The sequence below is a fragment of the Hippopotamus amphibius genome, chromosome 1 (genome assembly GCF_030028045.1).
Source record: "Hippopotamus amphibius kiboko isolate mHipAmp2 chromosome 1, mHipAmp2.hap2, whole genome shotgun sequence".
NCBI lineage: Eukaryota > Metazoa > Chordata > Mammalia > Artiodactyla > Hippopotamidae > Hippopotamus > Hippopotamus amphibius.
In genome coordinates, this window is record NC_080186.1 from 170,650,783 (window position 1) to 170,670,757 (window position 19,975).

Consider the following 19,975-nt stretch of genomic DNA (forward strand, 5'->3'; position numbering starts at 1 on the left):
TACAAAACTGAAAACCTTAAGAATCTGGGCAGAATAAGACTGCTCTTAATTAAAACACTTGTTCCCAGGATTACAATCAAAGGTCTTTTTTAAAAAAGCTGTGTGATTCTTTGACAGCCACTGAAGTAGCTAACCCTAACTATTCCCAACCCCCAGCATCTTTCCACTGAGAAACCACCTTCAAATATGTCATATTTTCTGGTCACTGACTTCTAATCACAGAATCTGCACACATAACACCCCCTTCAACTCAAACCCACATTTTCAGAGGATCTAAAGTGGACAGTATAGTAAGAGAATGTGAATGGCCCTGGATCATACAAATGCAGGGGTAGAGATGTCTACTGTTTCCTTCTTCACTGTTTTTCTTGATGCTTGGTTCTTTAGTTCTTCCTTTGATTCTGAGTACTACACAATCTTCTCCACTTATCAAAAAAAAAAAAAAATCCAGAAAGAATCTCTTCTTGTGCTCAACTTGGGCAACATTGGTCTCTGTAGCTCAAAACCAACACCAAATGATACAGGAAAACATACCTCCTGGTTGTGCAATATATTCAGAATCTGACTATAATTATAGATGAAGAGGAGTGGAAAAGGTCTGCTGACATTTTTGTACCAAGTAAAAGACCAAACACATTTAGTCTTTCTCTGCATCAGATGATCTAGAAATCAAATTTATCATGAGGACACCATGCCTAGTTGTACAGGTTGTGCACTGCTTAATTTTAACAGTACATTTACATACACAACAACGTAAATGGCTCCCCCTACTGTTGTGTAGCGCACAACCTAAACAATAGGATTCATTATGGCCTTTTCACATGCCAAGAACTGGACAAGAGGAATATAAAGATAAAAAAGGCTTCTACTCTAAAGGCAAAGAAGAGATTGACACACAATCACCTCTGTAATGTGTAAGGGGCCCAGGATCAGTGAGGAAGAAGCCTGGGGAGTTGTATTAAATAAAGAATAGTTCCATCTTGCAACTGTCTTTGCCAGCAAAGAAATGGAGAGAGAAACACCCAAAACAGATGATACTGAATAATATGGTAATGCAGAAAATTAAAGAACCACATAAAATCAAATCTTCACCTTAGGGCCAAGAATCACTGACTATAAAGTATATTCAGATGTAGAGGGGAAAGGATTTTATATGCTTTTTATAAATGTACAATACATCATATCATAATGCATGAGGCTGCAAGATGACTTTGATTTACATAATGTGAAACAAGGGACTTCATCTGTAACTAAACAACATGATAAAACTATGAGAAATGCACTGCTTATTGTCAAGAGCACTTAGAGTCCATCACACAGCCAATTTCTGTTCACTTAGCAAACGAATGAATAAAGCACATTTTTTCAAAAATTCAAAGTCTTTTATCCAAAAGCACTGAAAATATCTTTCAGTACAATTGAACAAATTTTCAGCAGCATTTAAAAACTTCAGCTCAGACTGTAATTCTTAATCTTCAATTCTTTAACTCTATACTTCTTTCCAGAGGACCAAAATAATGTAATCTTAATTTCATAACATTCAAAGAGTTTGAGAGGTATGGGGGATAGAGATTTGTTTGCTGCCTAGGCCTGTGATCATGTGCATTCAAATTCTCTCATTTTTGGCTCAAGCTGGCTCAGTGTGCCTGAAGTCTACATCACAGAGTTTCATTATGTAAGTTTATGGAAATGATACTGTTAGACTTTGGCAACTGGGAAGGCCAATAAATTCTGCTTAAGTTCTGATTTATATTGAAAAAAATGAAATGTAGCCTTTAATTTCCAAGAATGAAGATTCATCTGAGAATAAGTCTCATTGTAGAATTTTATAGTGCCTTGGGATATACCTATAAATGATTCATTCAAAAATTATTCTATGATTTGTATTGAATTAATGTATTCCTGCCATGTCTATATTTTATTAAATTTTCTATCTTACTTGCCAATGGCATTATTTTGAAACTAACTTTCAGAAGCATTGTACTGAAAGCATTTCAGTAAATACTGAAAGGCAAAACTATTGTTAATAAAATTAAATTCTAAATTAAAGAGTATTTACAAGAAACACAGACTTGTACCTTCTCTATAATTTCAAAGAGAAATGTGAAAATTACATTAAGCAATAAAATTGACAGCTGAGATAAAGTGGTTTGTACTTTTGTTACGATGAGTCCACAGCACGAGGTCAGCTTTAAACTATTTACATAGTTTAAACTACATTGCATCACACAGAACAATTTAACAAATACATTATGGAAGATAAATTTTGACTTATCCAAACATTGTTCATTTTAGTTGAAGCCAAAATTAATGGCTGAGCTAAAATCTCTTCCTACTGACATGCTCGCATGACATACAACATTTAATAACAATCTAAGATGAGCATTTGCTAGACTCTAGGCATTTTATGAGTTCAGTTGTCAAATATGGATAAGACAATGGAATCCATGGAGATTAAAATGTTTATCTTATTTTTGATAACTTACTTACAAAGCTAAAGATCTGATAATGTGTATGTTTATACTTACTAAAAAGAGATTTTTCTTCCTCAGTTACTCAAACCATTTATAGACTTTCCTGATCAATGGTGGTAGGTCACTTAGAGATAAAACATTCCCTTTATTGGGCTAATTTTCACTATTAGGCCACTGGAAGCAGTGACATGGAGAAAAGTGATCCTCCACATAAACCTTAGACCCTCAGGTGAGTAAAGACAGACTTACATCAGTATCTATCAATATGTTATGCATGTGTATATCTTTAACAGTTTTTTTTTTTCTTTATTTTCAACCACAGATTTTTATTCCTATTGCTTTCAAAAAAACCCAGAAGCAATCAATTAAGCCCTATTTTAGGTCCTATTTATCAGAGGGGCAAAAAACTGAAGTCAACATTTCTACTAAAGGGTTTAGGAAGTGTATAAAAATCTTTTTTTCCCATGAAACACAAAGTTGCTTAGCAAAACTAGCAAATTTTGCCTCCAAAAAAGGTTTTTCCATTAAGTTTTGAGCAGAAGTCCTTTTCAGACAGTGAAGCTTTAGTTTTCTATTCATAAATAAGTGATACTTTAGAAATAACAATGCTTTATTTTGTCTTATCTTTGAAAACCACAGTTTGGGCATACAGAGTACATATTTAGGTAGACAGAGTACATATTTAATCCTCTGGTAGTAGTTCAAGTTTTGAAAATGTGAGGATGAATAATTATTTATAAACTGACCTCATCTAGCAAACTGAGATTATAAAACACAGGTTATTATGTGTTTTGCTGGAGAATATTATCTAGAACATTCTCACAAATCCCAGATATTACTACCTTCAGTTCATTCTTTTAATATCTTATCCTAGCCTATGGGCAAACATGCAGTTCAGTTGCATTTTATGAGTATTTGACAATAATGAAGAAGATTACATTTCTGCACACAAGAGCAAGCACCCTGTAATTATCCTAAATGAATCTAGTACTTGTTTACAGCCATATACACAGATAACAATGTTTAGACATTTTTCTCTAAATGTGAAAATTCGGAAAGTTACATAAATACAGAGTAGTCACATAAGTTAGGATACTTCCATGCAATAAAACAGTATGTCTGTTCCTCCCTCCAAATGATATAGACCAAGTATGAGTATGTCGGCCTACTATTGCTGCTGTAACAAATTACCACAAATTTAGTGGCTTAAAACAACAGACATATTATCTTATAGTTCTAGAGGTCTGAAGCCAAATACAGGTATTACTGGACTAAAATCAAGGTGTCATCAAGGCTGCATTCCTTTTAGAGGATCGATGGTAAAAACGTTTGGTTGCCTTTCCTCGTGATTACATGGACCCATGCAGATGACTCAGAATAATCTCCTCATCTCAACATCCTTAATCACATCTGCAAAGTCCCTTTTACCATGTAAGAGAACACACTCACAGGTTCTGGGGATTAGGAGTGGACCTCTTTAGGATATATTAGTCTCCCTTCCACAATGAATGATATGAAGACTTGGAAGACATAATGAAAAGTTAAAGAAAAAAAAAAACAAATAGAAAAATTGTGTACAGCATGAAACAAAGTTCTTTAGACACACACCAACTAAACACTGGCTACCTTTAAACAAATTCTACCACAGATGTTCATGCATTATTTTGGTTGGGGGGGGAGGGGAATAGAATTACTCCACAATATTTCCTAAAGAACTATATAAGGACAAGGGAATGTTTGGAATAGATTTTTAAGGGAAATATGTATTATAAAATAGTATACAAAATGAGGACTTCAACTCCATGTTAATGTTCTATTTTGTACATGGAGGGGTGAACCTGCAGGTGTTAACTGTATTATTACTATTTTTTAACATATGAAATATATCACACTTTTTTAAAAAAATACTTGTGTTACACTGTTAGGGCAGGCTAGCAACAAGGAGGTAATGATGAAGCATGGTTAGGAGTGTGCCTTTTAAAGCTTGGAAACATAAAAAAATATATAGTGGATGCAGGAGATTCTTTTTTTCAGAGTTCTGAAGAGAAAAAATGGCACTGGAAGTAAGGAATGAAATTAATGTCACAGTATTGGTAGGGCGAGACAAAACTTGCATGTAGATTATGCTCCAAATATTATAAATCTATGTATTTGGCTATACAAATATGTAGGAAATAAAACCGGAGAAATATACTTAAACATGTTAACTATAATTATTCCTAGGTAGTGGGATTATAGGCTAATATTTTATCTTTATTCTAGGACTGCTCAAATTTCTGTGTGTTGCATTTTTAATAAGAAGAGAAAATATGAACCAGTAATTGAATTATGATTATCCTTCTCTTAATCTCAGAAGTGGTATTTCTCAAACCAACTATTGTGAGGATAAGGAAGGCAGATTTTATCCACTGAGAAATGTACAAAAACCCTTTGTGGTTAATGCACTGTGAGAATCTAACTTCTTTATATCAGAGTGGTGGTCAACACAAGTTAGAAGTTTGAAGTAAGCCTATACAATAGTTATGCAGTACAGAAAATGTGTTGAAAGCTATATAGGAGCAAATGCTACTCTTATTCTTTATATTTAAAATTGTTTCCTATGACTCTTTTCTCTTGTTATAAACATATTGTATATAAACTCTTTGTAGAAAACTGATAATATGGAGGATTCTTCCAACTAATCAAAGTATCAAATAATTACATTCTTAACAAAAATTCTTGGGGGTCACCATTCACTGGAATTGACTGTGAATTCCAACAGTGAGTCTAATAAGTCCAAAATGTTGCTCTTTATTCCATGAATGGGCATAAGACTAAAAGAAGTTAGGCACAGAAATACAAGCTAGAGTCAGAAGGTCTTCATGTGTAGTTCAGAAGGACAGAAACATATTTGCTTATGCCTCTTTCCTTTGTACATCCTGTTCCCTATTCTTTAATATTACAATCAAAAGTGACAAAATAGTAACTATTTTAACTGAGTTTTTACTATAGGCCAAGCACTGTGTTAGATTATTTAGATGTATCCTCTCTACTGAATCAGGCATTCTGTGAAATGGTATTATCATACCCATTTTACAGATGAAAAATTAATGATCACTGAAGCTAAACAATTTGTGAAGTCACATAGTTCATAACTAGGCTAGCTGGAATTAAATGTATGCTTGTTCATCCCCATTGTCCAACATACTTTTTATTATATCAGAATGATCCTTAATTGCTTTGCTAATTTCCATTCATGCTTCAAACTTCCCTTTTTATTTTAAATACTTAATAGTTTTCTGCATTTAATTTTGCTGTTCCTTTTTCTAGATCTTAATAACTGTGACTCATTTACTTTTCTCATCATTTTTCTACCCATTAACCTATTTAACTCTGAGAAAATGAGATGATATCAACATTAACTTGAAATAAAGGAAATAATCTTCTGGCTTATAGTTTTTAAACATTCATATATTTGACCATTTGAAAAAGTTAAATTCCATTCCATTTTCATCATGTAACAAATATCAGACCTTATACAGTAATAGAGATTGGGATGCAAGTTAGTCCAATATAAATTATTTAGAGACCCCAAAAGGCCTGGTTCAGGTTGTTCTCCAGGGCCACCATAACGTCCATGGTATCCAGGGCTTTACCCCACTTATCCTGGGGTATGTCCCAATGAAGGGAACAGCCTCCACACAGGTTTTGCATCTTCAAGAGATGCTGGACACCCTCAAGCTTCTCTTTGGCTAACTCTCAGAAGCCCCAATGTCGTGGTTGAAATAGAAGCCCAGAGAGAGTTTCTATAGACAAGGAATGGGCTCTAAAGCTGACTGCTAGTGGCCTGACAACAAATGCACAGTGTTTTGAGTGTGGTTAAAGACAACATGGCAGAGAAGAACTTGAACTCACTTCCTCTCACAAAAAAACCAAAATCACAGCTGCTAAACAACCATTGACAAAAAAGACTAGAACCTAGCAAAAAAGATATTCTGCATCCAAAGACAAAGAAGAAGCCACAACAAGATGTTAGGGGGGTGCTTTCGTGATATAATCAATTCCCATACCTTGCAGGTGGGTGACCCATAAACTGGAAAATATATAGCAAAGTTTCTCCCAAATGAATGAGAGTTCTTAGCCCCACGCCTGGCTTCCCAGTGTGGGGGTTTGGTATTGGGAGGAGGAGCCCCCAGAGCACTTGGCTTTGAAGGGCAGCTGGGCTTGAACACAAGAACTCCACAGGACTGGGAGAAACAGAAACTCCATTTTGGAGGGCACACACAAGGCCTCGTGTACACTGGGACTCAGGGGAAAAAGGGTCTGCTGGTCTTGGAGGGTCACCTGAGGCAGCAGAGGGCAGCTGTGGCTCACTGTGGGGACATAGACACTGGTGGCAGACGTACCAGGGAGTAATCATTAGTTTGAGAGCTTGTTGAGGCTGCCATTTTGTCACAAAGACCTGGCCCCACCCAACAACTTGTAGGCTCCAGTGCTGAGATGCCTCTGGCCAAACAACCCACAGAGTGGAAACACAGCCCCACTTGCAGTAGATAAGCTGCATAAGTCTTCCTGAGCCCACAACTGCCATTAAATACCCTTAACATGGCCCTATCCACCAAAGGGACAAAACCCAGCTCTACCCGCCAGTACAAAGGCACCAGTCACTCCCACCAGGAAACCTGTACAAGCTTCTTACACCAGCCTCACCCACCAGGGGGCAGACACCAGAAAAATAGAGGAACTACAATCATGCAGAATAGAATGGAAATCACAAACACAGAAACTGAGACAAAATGAGATGGCAGAGGAATATGTTCCACATGAAGGAACAAGACAAAACCCCAGAAGAACAACTAAGTGAAGCAGAGATGGGAAATTTACCTGAAAAAGAATTCAGAGTAATGAAAGTAAAGATGACCCAAGATTTCAAAAAAAGAATGGAGGCACAGACTGAGAAGATATGAGAAATGTGTAACAAAGAGCTAGAGGATATAAAGAATAAACAGAGCTGAACATATAATAACAAAAATGAAAAATACACTAGAAGGAATCAATAGCAGAATATATGAGGCAGAATGACAGATAAGTGAGCTGGAAGACAGAATGGTGGAAATCACAGCCACAGAACAGAATAAAGAAAAAAGAATGAAAAGAAATGAGGACAGTCTAAGAGGCCTCTGGGACAACATTAAATGCACCTACATTAGAATTATAGGGGTCCTAGGAGAAGAGAGAGAGAAAGGGCCTGAGAAAATATTTGAATTGATAATAGCTAAAAAATTCCCTAACATGGGAAAGGAAACAGTCACCTAAGTCCAAGAAGCACAGAGTCCCATACAGGATAAACCCAAGGAGGAACATGCCAAGACATACATTAATCAAATCAATAAAAATTAAAGACAAAGAGAAAATATTAAAAGCAAAAAGAGAAAAGCAACAAACAACCTACAAGGAAATGCCCATAATGTTATCAGCTGATTTTTCAGCAGAAATTCTGCACGCCAGAAGGAAGTGGCCTGACATATTTAAAGTGATGGAAAGGAAAAACCTACAACCACTGATACTTTACCCAGTAAAGCTCTTGTTCAGATTCAACAGAGAAATCAAAAGCTTTACAGAGAAGCAAAAGCTAAGAGAATTCAGCACCACCAAACCAGCTTTAAAACAAAAGCTAATGGAACTTCTCTAGGCAGAAAAGGCCACAACTAGAAATGAAAAAATTATGAATGGGAAAGCTGACTAGTAAAGGTAAACATACAGTAAAGGTAGGAAACTATCTGCACACAAATATGATATCAAAACCAGCAATTGTGAGGAGAGTACAAACACAGAATATTGGAAATACATTTGAAATTAAGAGACCAGCAACTTAAAACAATCTTGGATATATACAGACTACTATATCAAAAGCTCATGGTAACCACAAACCAAAAATCTACAATAGATATACATGCAAAACAGAAAAAGGAATCCAAACTCAACATTAAAGACAGTCATCAAGTCACAAGAGACGAGAACTAAAGAGGAAGGGAAGAAAAAAAGACCTACAAAAATAAATCCAGAACAATTAACAAAATGGCAATAAGAACATACATATTGGTAATTACATTAAATATAAACAGATTAAGTGCTCCAACCAAAAGACATAGACTTGCTGAATAAATACAAAAACAAGACCTGTATACATGCTGTCTACAAGAAACCCACTTCAGATCTAGGGACAAATACATACTGAAAGTGAGGAGACTGAAAAAGGTATTCCACGCAAATGGAAATCAAAGCTGGAGTAGCAATACTCATGTCAGACAAAAGAGACTTTAAAATTAAGACTGCTACAAGAGACACAGAAGGACACTACATAATACTCAAGGGATCAACCCAAGAAGAGATGACAACTGTAACTATATATGCACCCAACATAGGAGTACCTCAATATATAAGGAATATGCTAACAGCTATAAAAGGAGAAATCAACAGTAAGCCAATAATAGTGGGGGACTTTAATACGCCACTTTTATCAGTTGGCAGATCATCCAGACAGAAAATCAGTGAGGAAACACAGGCCTTAAATGACACATTAGACCAGATAGACTTAACTGATATGGATAGAGCAATCTCTCTGAAAGCAGCAGAATACACACTCCTTTCAAGTGCACATGGAACATTCTCCAGGACAGATCACATGCTGGGCCATAAAGCAAGCCTTGATAAATTTAAGAAAATTGAAATCACATCAAGCATCTTTTCTGACCACAACAGTATGAGATCAGAAATCAACTATGAGAAAAAAACTTTAAAAAAACACAAACACACGGAGGCTAAACACTATGTTATGAAACAACCAACGGATCACTGAAGAAATCACAGGAGAAATCAAAAAATATCCAGAGACAAATGAAAATGAAAACATGACAAACCAAAACCTATGGAACACAGCAAAAGCAGTTCAAAGAGGGAAATTTATAGCAATAAAATCTTACCTCAGGAAACAAGAAAAATCACAAATAAACAACCTAACCTTATAACTAAAGCAACTAGAGAAAGAAGAAGAACAAACAAAACCCAAAGTTAGTAGAAGGAAAGAAATCATAAAGATGAGAGCAGAAATAAATGAAATAGAGATGAACAAAACAATAGAAAAGATCAATGAAACTAAAAGCTGGCTTGTTGAAAAGATAAACAAAATTGATAAACCTTTAGGCAGATTCATCAAGAAAAAAAGGAAGAGGGCTCAAATCAAAAAAATTAGAACTGAAAAAGGAGAAGTTACAATGGACACCACAAAAATACAAAGGATCATAAGAGAATACTACAAGCAGCTATATGCCAATAAACTGGACAACCTAGAAAAAAAGGACAAATTCTTAGAAATGTACAATCTCCCAAGACTGAACCAGGAAGAAATAGAAAATATGAACAGACCAATCACAAGTACTGAAATTGAAATTGTGATTAAAATAGTCACAACAAACAAAAGTCCAGGACCAGATGGCTTCACAGGAGAATTCTATCAAACATTTAGAGGAGAGTTAACACCTATCCTTCTGAAACTATTCAAAAAAATTGCAGAGGAAGGAACACTCCCAACTTCATTCTATGAGGGCCACTATCACTCTGACACCAAAAGCAGACAAATATTCCAGAAAAAAAGAAAATTACAGGCCAATATCACTGATGAACATAGATGCAAAAATCCTCCAGAAAATACTAGCAAACCCAAATCTAACAATACATAAAAAGGATCATACATCATGATCAAATGGGAATTACTCTAGGGATGCAAGGATTTTTCAGTCTCTGCAAATCAATCAGTATGATACACCACACTAACAAATTAAAGAATAAAAACTAACAAATTAAAGAATAAAAACTAACAAATTGAAGAATAAAAAATATGATTATAGATGCAGGAAAAGCTTCTGACAATATTCAATACCCATTTATAGTAAAAACTCTCCAGAAAGTGGGCACAGAGGGAACCTACCTCAACATAATAAAGGCCATAAATGATAAACCCACAGCAGGCATCATAGTCAATAGTGAAAAGCTGAAAGCATTCCCTCTAAGATCAGGAACAAGACAAGGGTGCCCATTCTCAATACTATTATTCAACATAGTTTTGGAAGTTTTAGTCACAGCAGTCAGGGAAGAAAAAGAAATAAAAGGAATCCAAATTGGAAAAGAAGAACTAAAATTGTCACTGTTTGCAGATGACATGATACTATTCATGCAAAGTCCTAAAGCTGCTACCAGAAAACTACTAGAGCTCATCAATGAATTTGGTAAAGTTGCAGGATACAAAATTAATACACAGAAATCTGTTGCATTTCCTTACACTAACAACAAAAGATCAGAAAGAGAAATTTTTTTTAAATGCCATTTACCATTACATTAAAAAGAATAAAATACCTGGGAATAAATCTACCCAAGGAGGCAAAAGACCTGTATTCTGAAAACTATAAGATACTAATGAAAGAAATCGAAGATGACACAAACAAATGGAGAGATATACCATGTTCTTGGATTGGAAAAATCAATATTGTCAAAATGACTATACCCTCCCAAGGTAATCTACAGATTCAATGCAATCCCTATCAAATGACCAATGCTATTTTTTTGCAGATCTAGAGCAAAAAAAATCTTAAAATTTATATGGAAACACAAAAGACCCCAAATAGCCAAAGCAATCTTGAGAAAAAAAAAAAACAGAGCTGGAGGAATCAGGCGCCCTGACTTCAGACTATCCTACAAAGCTACAGTCATCAAAACAGTATGGTACTGGCACAAAGGTAGACTTATAGATCAGTGCCAGGGCAAGAATAAAGATGCAGCTGTTGAGAACAGACTTGAGGACAAGGGGTGGGGGGGCGAAGGGGAAGCTGGGATAAAGTGAGAGAATAGCATTGACATACATACACTACCAAATATAAAACAGATAGCTAGTGGGAAGCTGCTGCATAACACTGGGAGATCAACTCAATGATTGGTGATGATTTAGAGGGGTGGGAAGGAGTTGCAAGAGGGAGGGGATATGGGGATATATGTATAAATACAGCTGATTCACTTTGTTGTACAGCAGAAACTGGCACAATAGTGTAAAGCAATTATACTCCAATAAAGAGCTTAAAAAATAAAAATTAAAAAAGAAAAGGACAGAAAGTCCAGAAATAATCCCATGCACCTATGGTCAATTAATCTATGACAAAGGAGGGAAGGACATAGTCACACAATGGAGATACAGTTTCTTCAATAAGTGGTGCTGGGAAAACTGGACAGCTACATGTAAAAGAATGAAATTAGAACATTCTCTAATACAATATACAAAAATAAACTCAAAATGGATGAAAGTCATAAAAGTAAGACTGGATATTATAAAACTCTTAGAAAAAAACATAGGCAGAACACTCTTTGACACAAATTGCAGCAATATGTTTTTGGATCCACCTACTAGTGTAACGAAAATAAATACAAAAACAAACAAATGGGACTGAATTAAACTTAAAAGCTTCTGCACAGCAAAGGAAATCATCAACAAAATGAAAAGAAAACCCACAGGATGGGAGAAAATATTTGCAATCAAAGGACTGACAAGGGATTAATCTCCAAAATATACAAAGAGCTCATGAAGCAAAATAGGAAAAAAAAAAAGAAAAAAAAGAAAAAAAACCCAACCCAATCAATAAATGGGCAGAAGATCTAAACAGACATTTCTCAAAAGAAGACATACAGATGGCCAACAGGCACATGAAAAGATGCTCAACATCACTAATTATTAGAGAAATGCAAATCAACACTACAATGAGGTATCACCTCACACTGGTCCGAATGGCCCTCATTAAAAAGTCTACAAACAGTAAATGCTGGAGAGGATGTGGAGAAAAGGGAACTCTCCTACACTGTTGGTGGGAATGTAAATTGGTGGAGCCACTATGGCAAACAGTATGGAGATTGCTTAAAAAATTAAAAATAGAGCTACCATATGATCTAGCAACTCCACTCCTGGGCATATGTCTGGAGAAAACCATAACTCGAAGAGATACACGTACCCCATTGTTCACAGCAGCACTATTTACAATAACCAAGACATGTAAACAACCCAAATGTCCACTGACAGAGGAATGGGTTAAAGAAGTGGCACGTGTATACAATGGGATATTACTCAGCCATAAAAAAGAATGAAATAATGTCATCTGAAGCAACATGGATGGACCTAGATATTATCATAATACTAAGTGAAGTCAGACGAGAAAGGCAAATACCGTATGATATCACCTATATGCGGAATCTAAAAAAATGATACAAATGAACTAAGTTACAAAACAGGAACAGACTAACAGACTTAGAAAACAAATTTACAATTACCAAAGGAGAAATGTGGTGGGCGGGGTAGGGGTAGGAATTAGGAGGCTGAGATTAACATATACATACTACTATATATAAAATTGATAATCAACAAGGACCTATTGTATAGCACAGGGAACTATATGGGAAAAGAATCTGGAAAAGAATAGGTATATGTCTATGTATAATTCGATCAATTTGCCATACACCTGAAACTAACACAACATTGTAAATCACCTATACTGCAATATAAAGTAAAATTTAAATTTAAAATAAACAAATAATTTAGTAAAAATCCAAAAGCATTGGTATACAAGGCAGACTTACATTCTTTCAAACATATAAAACATTGCAAGTTTCAGTATTTTACTGAACTCTTCAGTGAACTTACAGCAAAAATCCCAAGGCAAGGCAGGTTCATTCTATAGAAATGGAATGTGTCAATTATTAAATAAATTTTCACTGAATATAAAGAGCTAAAAGTAGAAAAAGGAAGTAATACTTGTTTCACAATTCCTGGATGTCAGAAATTTTACATATTATTTTCTCATTTAAATTTAACCCTTAAGTTGTTCATAAAATTAATACTAGTAACATTTAATATATTAAACTAACCCATCAAATGTTCTCAATCACTAGAGAATACTTTCAGCCACAGCAGATGATTCTTAACTGTGTCTAAGATAATATGGGATGCAATAATAACCATGGGCTGACCAGTTATCAATTAAAAACATTTATTATACAACAAAAGATATTTTTGATAGTATGTCTTCCACATTAATAAAAAGTCTGCCCAAGATCTTATACAACTATTTATGTTTGAAAAAAATTATTGAATGTTCAGTATATGTTACATGTTATACAAGTTGTTTTATATTCTTCACTCTGCATTAGTACCTTCATAATAAAGCAACTCATAGAGGTCAGTCAACTCAAGATTACCAGCTATTGTGTGGATAAAAACATGTCATATATATTTGATCATCTTTCTTATTGATGTTTAAAGTTTTAAATATTCATATATCACATATGTATACACAAATACACATACACATTACGGATATAAATTCTTTGTTAGATATATGTATATTGCATCTATTTTTTTCCAATGCTGGGGCTTATCTTTTCATTTCCATAACAATGTTTTTGGGCTTGAAGCAGTTTTAATTTTCAAGAAGCCCAAATGATTATTTTTAATAATTTTTGCTTAATGCTTTTCTGTATACTATCTAAGAAGTCATTGCCTTCTCTATGGTCATGAAGATTTTGTTTTTAATAAAAATTTTACAGTTGTAGTGTTCCATGATCCATTATGAATTAACATCACACAAGGTGCTAAGCAGGGTTGAGATTCTTTTTTGTTTTTTATTTTTTTTGCCTCAACCCATGATTTATGGGATCTTAATTCCTTGACCAGGGATGGTAGTGAAAGTGCAGAGTCTTAACCACTGGACACCCAGGGAATTGGCCGAGATTCTTTTTTTTTCAAATGGCTGTCCAGGTGTTTTGGAATCATTAGATAAATAGAATATCTTCTCATCATTGAATTATGCTGGTGGTTTTACTGAAAGTCAACTGACCATACATATGTGAGTATATTTCCAGACTCTTTATGCTGTTTTACTGATTTCTATAGCTAACTTTCTGTCAAAGCCATCCTGTTTTGATTACCAAATGTTTATAATAAGTTTTGAAATCAGATAGTGTAAGTCCACCCAGTTTGTTCTTCTTTTACAAAATTGTTTTGACTCGTCTAGGTCCTTTCCTTTCCCAAATAAATATTGGAATCAGAGTGTAATTTCTCCAAAAAAAAAAAAAAAAAAAAAAAAAAGCCTTCAGAGATTTTCCTTGGAATTACAGTGACTCTATAAGTCAAATTGGGGAAAATGGACATTTTGAGAATACAGTAAGTCCCCTACATACAAACCTTCAAATCGCGAACTTTCAAAGATGTGAACGTGCATTAGCATGTCCAAAAACGTAAGTCAGTTTACATGTCTCGTGTACACTGTCACATGTGTACATCCTCTACAAGTGATTGCGCTTTTGTGTACTTTGCTGTACAGTACTGTATAGAGTACAGCAGTACAGTATCTTTACTTCAAGCCCAGGATGTCTGGAAGCAAGCACAAAAGCAGTGGTGATACAGCTGGTACTGCTAAGAAGTACCAAGTGATAACAATGGAAACAAAAGTGAAAATAATTAAGAGAGTGGAACAAAGTGAAAAGATGGTAGACGTCGCTCACTCTTATAACATGAATCATTCAACCATTGGCACAATTCGAAAAAGCAAGGACAAGATCGGGAACATGTGAAGTCTGCTGTGCTGATGATGTTGATGATAATACTGAAGAAGTGTGCAGAAGTGATGGAGGAGATGGATACTTCTCATTGTGTGGAGGCAGGATCAGCATCAGAGTCAAGTCCTGCTCAGCTGAATGCTGACTCAAGAGAAAGCTAAAAGCCTTCATGAAGACCTGAAGAAGAAACACGGCAAAGAATCAGAGGGCACATCTTTCGACGCCAGCCACGGCTGGTTCCATCGGTTCAAGGCTAGCGCCAGCCTTCACCATGTAAAAGCAAGTGGCCAGGCAGCAAGTGCAGATACAGTAGCTCCCTGGGAATTTCCTGGAACTCTTCAAGAAATTATTGATGAAGGCGCTTATTTACCTGAGCAGTTTTTTTAATGTGGATGAGACAGGACTGTACTGAAGGAGGATGCCAGACCAAAGTTACATCAGTAAGGAGGAAAAGATGATGTCAGGCTATAAAGCAGCAAAGGATAGGCTAACTGTTGTTTGGTGGCAATGCTTCCAGCGATATGAAGCTGAAGCCTCTCTCAGTTTATCATTCAGTGAACCCAAGAGCCCTTAGAAACATAGCCAAGGGCTCTCTTCCTGCTGTGTCGAAGAGTAACCCCAAAGCCTGGGTTACACAGGCCATTTTCCAGGACAAGTTTTTCCATCACTTTATCCCGGAGGCAGAGAAATATCGCTCGCAGAAGGACGTCCCGTTCAACATTCTTTCGCTGCTTGACAATGCTCTGGGCCACCCCCCATTCGTGAACAACTTTCATCCCAACCTGAAAGTAGTGCATCTGCCACCAAATACCATGTCGCTCATCCAACCTACGGACCAAGGAGTTCTAGCGACTTTCAAGAAGTATTATTTACATCACACTTTTTGTCAGGTAGCAAAGGCCAGTGAAGAATCAGGAACAACCTTGCAACAATTTTGGAAGGACTGCTGTACAACATCTACAAGGCCATAAAAAACACTGACTTTGCTTGGCATAAGGTTACGGCCATCACCATGAATGGGATTTGGAAGAACCTTTGCCTGTAGTTTGTTTACAATTTTTGTGGATTTGAGAAGGTGGATAAGTTCAAAGAGGTTTTCATCAACTTAGTGACCCTCAGCGAGAAGCTGGAGCTAGATCTAAGCGGACAACTTCATTGAACACCTTGCTGTGCAACACAAGGAGCTTACTAATAAAGACCTGATAGAATTGGAGGTCCAGAGAAAGGATGAAGAGAGACAAGATGAAGGAGAAGTAACTGAAGAGCCAAAGAGATTCATGATGCAGGAAACGGCAAGGGGATTTTCTTTATTTGAGGAGGTACTGTTAGTTTTTCAGGCACAGGACCAGAATGTAGAATGGTACACGAAGGTTGCAGCAGCTGTTCAGAATGCAATCCAGTGCTACCATGTCATCTATGACAAGGAAAAAAGAACTATTACCCAGACATCACTGGATCATTTTTTCAAGAGGGTAGATAGAATTAAATCCAGCAAGGAAACAGAATCTGTGCCATCAACATCAGGCGTGAGTGAAACTGCAGCTTGCCCTCCGTCTCCTATTGCTGGTGATCCTTCAGCTCTACCATCTCCCACCTCCTCTCCCTCCTCCAGTCAGTAAGTCTTCTTGCCTGTTCACTCGATGCTAGCCCCTGTATGCCAGCTGTTGTACTGTACCACTGTACTTTTCAAGGTACTGTACTGTAAGATTAAAAATGTTTTATTTTTGTGTTTGTGTTTTATGTATTATTTTTGTGAAAAATATTATAAACCATTAAAGTACAGTTCTATATAGCCGACTGTGTTAGCTGGGTACCTTGGCTAACTCTGTTGGACTTACGAACAAATTAGACTTACAAATGTGCTCTTGGAATGGAACTTGTCCGTATGTAGAGGACTTGCAGTATTTAGTCTTCCAATGAATAAACCTTTATTTAGATCCTTAATTGTTCTAAGCAGAGCTGTGTAGATATCATTTTATTTTGTTAAATTATTCTTAATATTTCATGGTTTTGGAAGTTACTGTAAAATTTTCCCAAGTGTTTTTTTCTATCATATATAAATACAATTTTTCCTCTAAATTGACTTTGTATTCTGTGGCCTTGTAAAATTCAGTTATAAATTCTAGCATTTTTTCTGCTAGATTTCTTAAAATTTTCTTTGTACCAAGTCATGTCATCTGTGAAGAGACACTTTAAATTTTTCCTTCCCAATATTTATACCCCCCAGCTTAACATACTGATTATGGTTACAGCTGTCAGCACAATACTGAAGACACGTGGTAACAGTGGACATCCTTGCCTTGCTTCCAGTCTCAAAATTTTTTGATTTTCACAATTGCAATGCTAGCTATAGATTTGTGTGTGTGTGTGTGTGTGTGTAGATACACTTTCATAGATTAAAAAGGTACCCTTAAGAGTTCATTAAGAATTTTTGTTGATAGGGTTTTTTCCCCCAGTACATTAGAGATAACATTTCACTGTCTTTTGGGCTTTTTTTTCTGACAGAAAGTCAGTTATCAGTCTTAATATTATTTCCTCTATAACGTATCCCTTTTCTCCAGCCAATTCAACATTTTTTTTCTATATTTTTTGGTTTTCACCAATTTTCCTATGATAAGCCTTGGTTTCTACGATGTTGTTTTTCACGAAATCTGTGAAAAATTTTTGCCGTTACATCTTCAAATGATTTTCTTACCTATTCTCACTCTCTTCTGCGAGTCCAGTGACAGCTACATTATTTGGTAAATCCAGCATCTAAGCTATCTTGGGGCCAGTTTCTACTGACTACTTTTCTCTGACCATGGGTCACATTTTCATGTTTCTTTACTTGGCTAATTTTCATTATATTCCTGACATTGTAGATGATATATAGAGAGATTCAAGATTCTGTTCTCTTCCTCTGAAGAGTGCTGTCTCTTATTTTACTTGCTCCTCACTCTGGATGTAGGTAGGTTTGAGTTTATTCTTTGGTAGGGAGGATCTACCAGAAGCTCAAGATGATTCCCAAGCCTTTATAAACTGGTGGGACTCAACCTCCAAACTCTGTCCTGTCTGAATACTTACTGGGGCTGGTTTTCAGGCTTTGTTAGGACAGGTCAAGAGAGGACATTTCTCTGGATCATGGTGCCTACTGTATAGACACAGCCTTTCTGTTTTCTCAGATAAATGCCAGCAGTGATGACAAGGTATTAACAAGGCTGCTCCACATTTGTGGCCCAAATCTGCGCAATTTCTAGGACCATTTTAACATCCAAACTCCATAGCAACAGCAGGCTGATACATTTTGGGTAGTTTCTATCTGTATGTATTTAGACCAGCCTTGCAAAGTCCTCACAGATGATCTGCATAGGGACTTCTTGGCACCTCTGTCCTTGAAGTATCCTCTTCTCTGGTGCTTTCAGTAGGACCACTGTGCTTTACCTAGATTCCAGCTTCCTGTACCAGTCAAAAAATTATCCCCAGGCAAAAAGTTGGGTTGGCTGTGGGACTCAGCTAGTGAATTTTCCTTCTTTCAAGGATTGCACTCATTCTCCAATAACTGAAAGCAGTTGCCTCATAAATGTTTTCCAGTCTTACAGTTGTTTATTGAAGAGGTCCAGTATCAGGTACACCTACATAGCTGGAAATGGAAGTCCAGTTGTGTTCTTGCATAGAGATTTTTTCATCTTTATGAATTACTTATATGTAGAATAGTTTTTATACAATTCAGCAACAAGAAGCTATCAAAAATTCAATTGACTCATTACACAAAATCATGTTCAAATGTCACTGTGTATTCTGAGATGTGAAATGTCAACATTTTTGTTACTAAAATTAAATTGCTAGTTGACAATGAACTACCATTCATTTTTACTAGCTCTAAGCAAGATAACATACATAATTACTCACACAGAGTGCTCACAGAGAGTTACTTGTTGCTCATCATTTCACCTTCTTATATTTACACTCAATGCTGCAATACAAATGTTTGAACAGTACAGACATTCACAATGCAGCTCAAAATTAATTAGCTAGAGACTTAATTAAAACCTTTTTCTCAGATGGAACCAGAAAGTCTGTCAATCGCTCAATTTAACATACCTGGCACTTTATATGGAGATAACTGAAAAACACATTGTGTAGGTTCAAAACTTCGAAGTTCCACCAAAACTCACCAGTGTTTTCACTTCTCATCATCATTGGCTACATCTTCACATCAAAAACTGAGGATAATTTTTTCTTTGAAATTAATTAACCAAATGTTTAGTCAATATGCCAGCCAATATGTGGCTGTTCAGAAATCAGTTATTATGAATTGAGGGAAATGACTAACAGCATTATGCCAAAAGTTTTCTGGAACATAAAATCTGGAATAAAAGCATTCTATGAAGGGATTAATAGGATTAACAGCATGGCCATCAAATTAAGGCTGTCATTTAATTGGCTTTGGAAAATTTACCTTGTTATAAGTATAGCTGCATCCACTGAAGTCATGTCCTCTCCCCAGCTTGTTGACATCTCTAAATGTATATCATTCTTTTTTCCAAATTCTTCATGTTGCCACTTACAAAAACTCTCTAGCATTTTCTCTCCATGATGGCCAATATATAGATCTGCCTGCAAAAGAAGAGATTTCACTTCAAGGCAAATTATTCTCAAATATACTAAAAACTAAAAACTGAGGGGACTTCTTGATTTACTAAAGCAGACTGCTGACCATAACATTAATTAGAACCTGGAAGACATTCAGGATTAATCTTGCCTGAGCTAAAAAATCTTAAAGCTTTGTGAAGGTAGAGTAATTACAAAATCTGTTTAATGTTATACTGAAAATGAAGAGAGGTGCAATGGAATATTAAGACTGTAGAACTTTTAGATGTAAATCACTTTTTATT

General features: G+C 35.9%; 1 protein-coding gene across 1 annotated transcript in view; it reads right to left on the reverse strand.

The window, feature by feature from the left end:
• ADAMTS19 (ADAM metallopeptidase with thrombospondin type 1 motif 19) overlaps positions 1-19,975 on the reverse strand; it is a 264,246-nt gene that overhangs the window by 179,705 nt on the left and 64,566 nt on the right. The window contains exon 6 of the mRNA XM_057735960.1: positions 19,540-19,697. Within this exon, the coding sequence (XP_057591943.1) occupies positions 19,540-19,697 (158 nt within the window). The remainder of the gene's footprint in view (positions 1-19,539; positions 19,698-19,975) is intronic.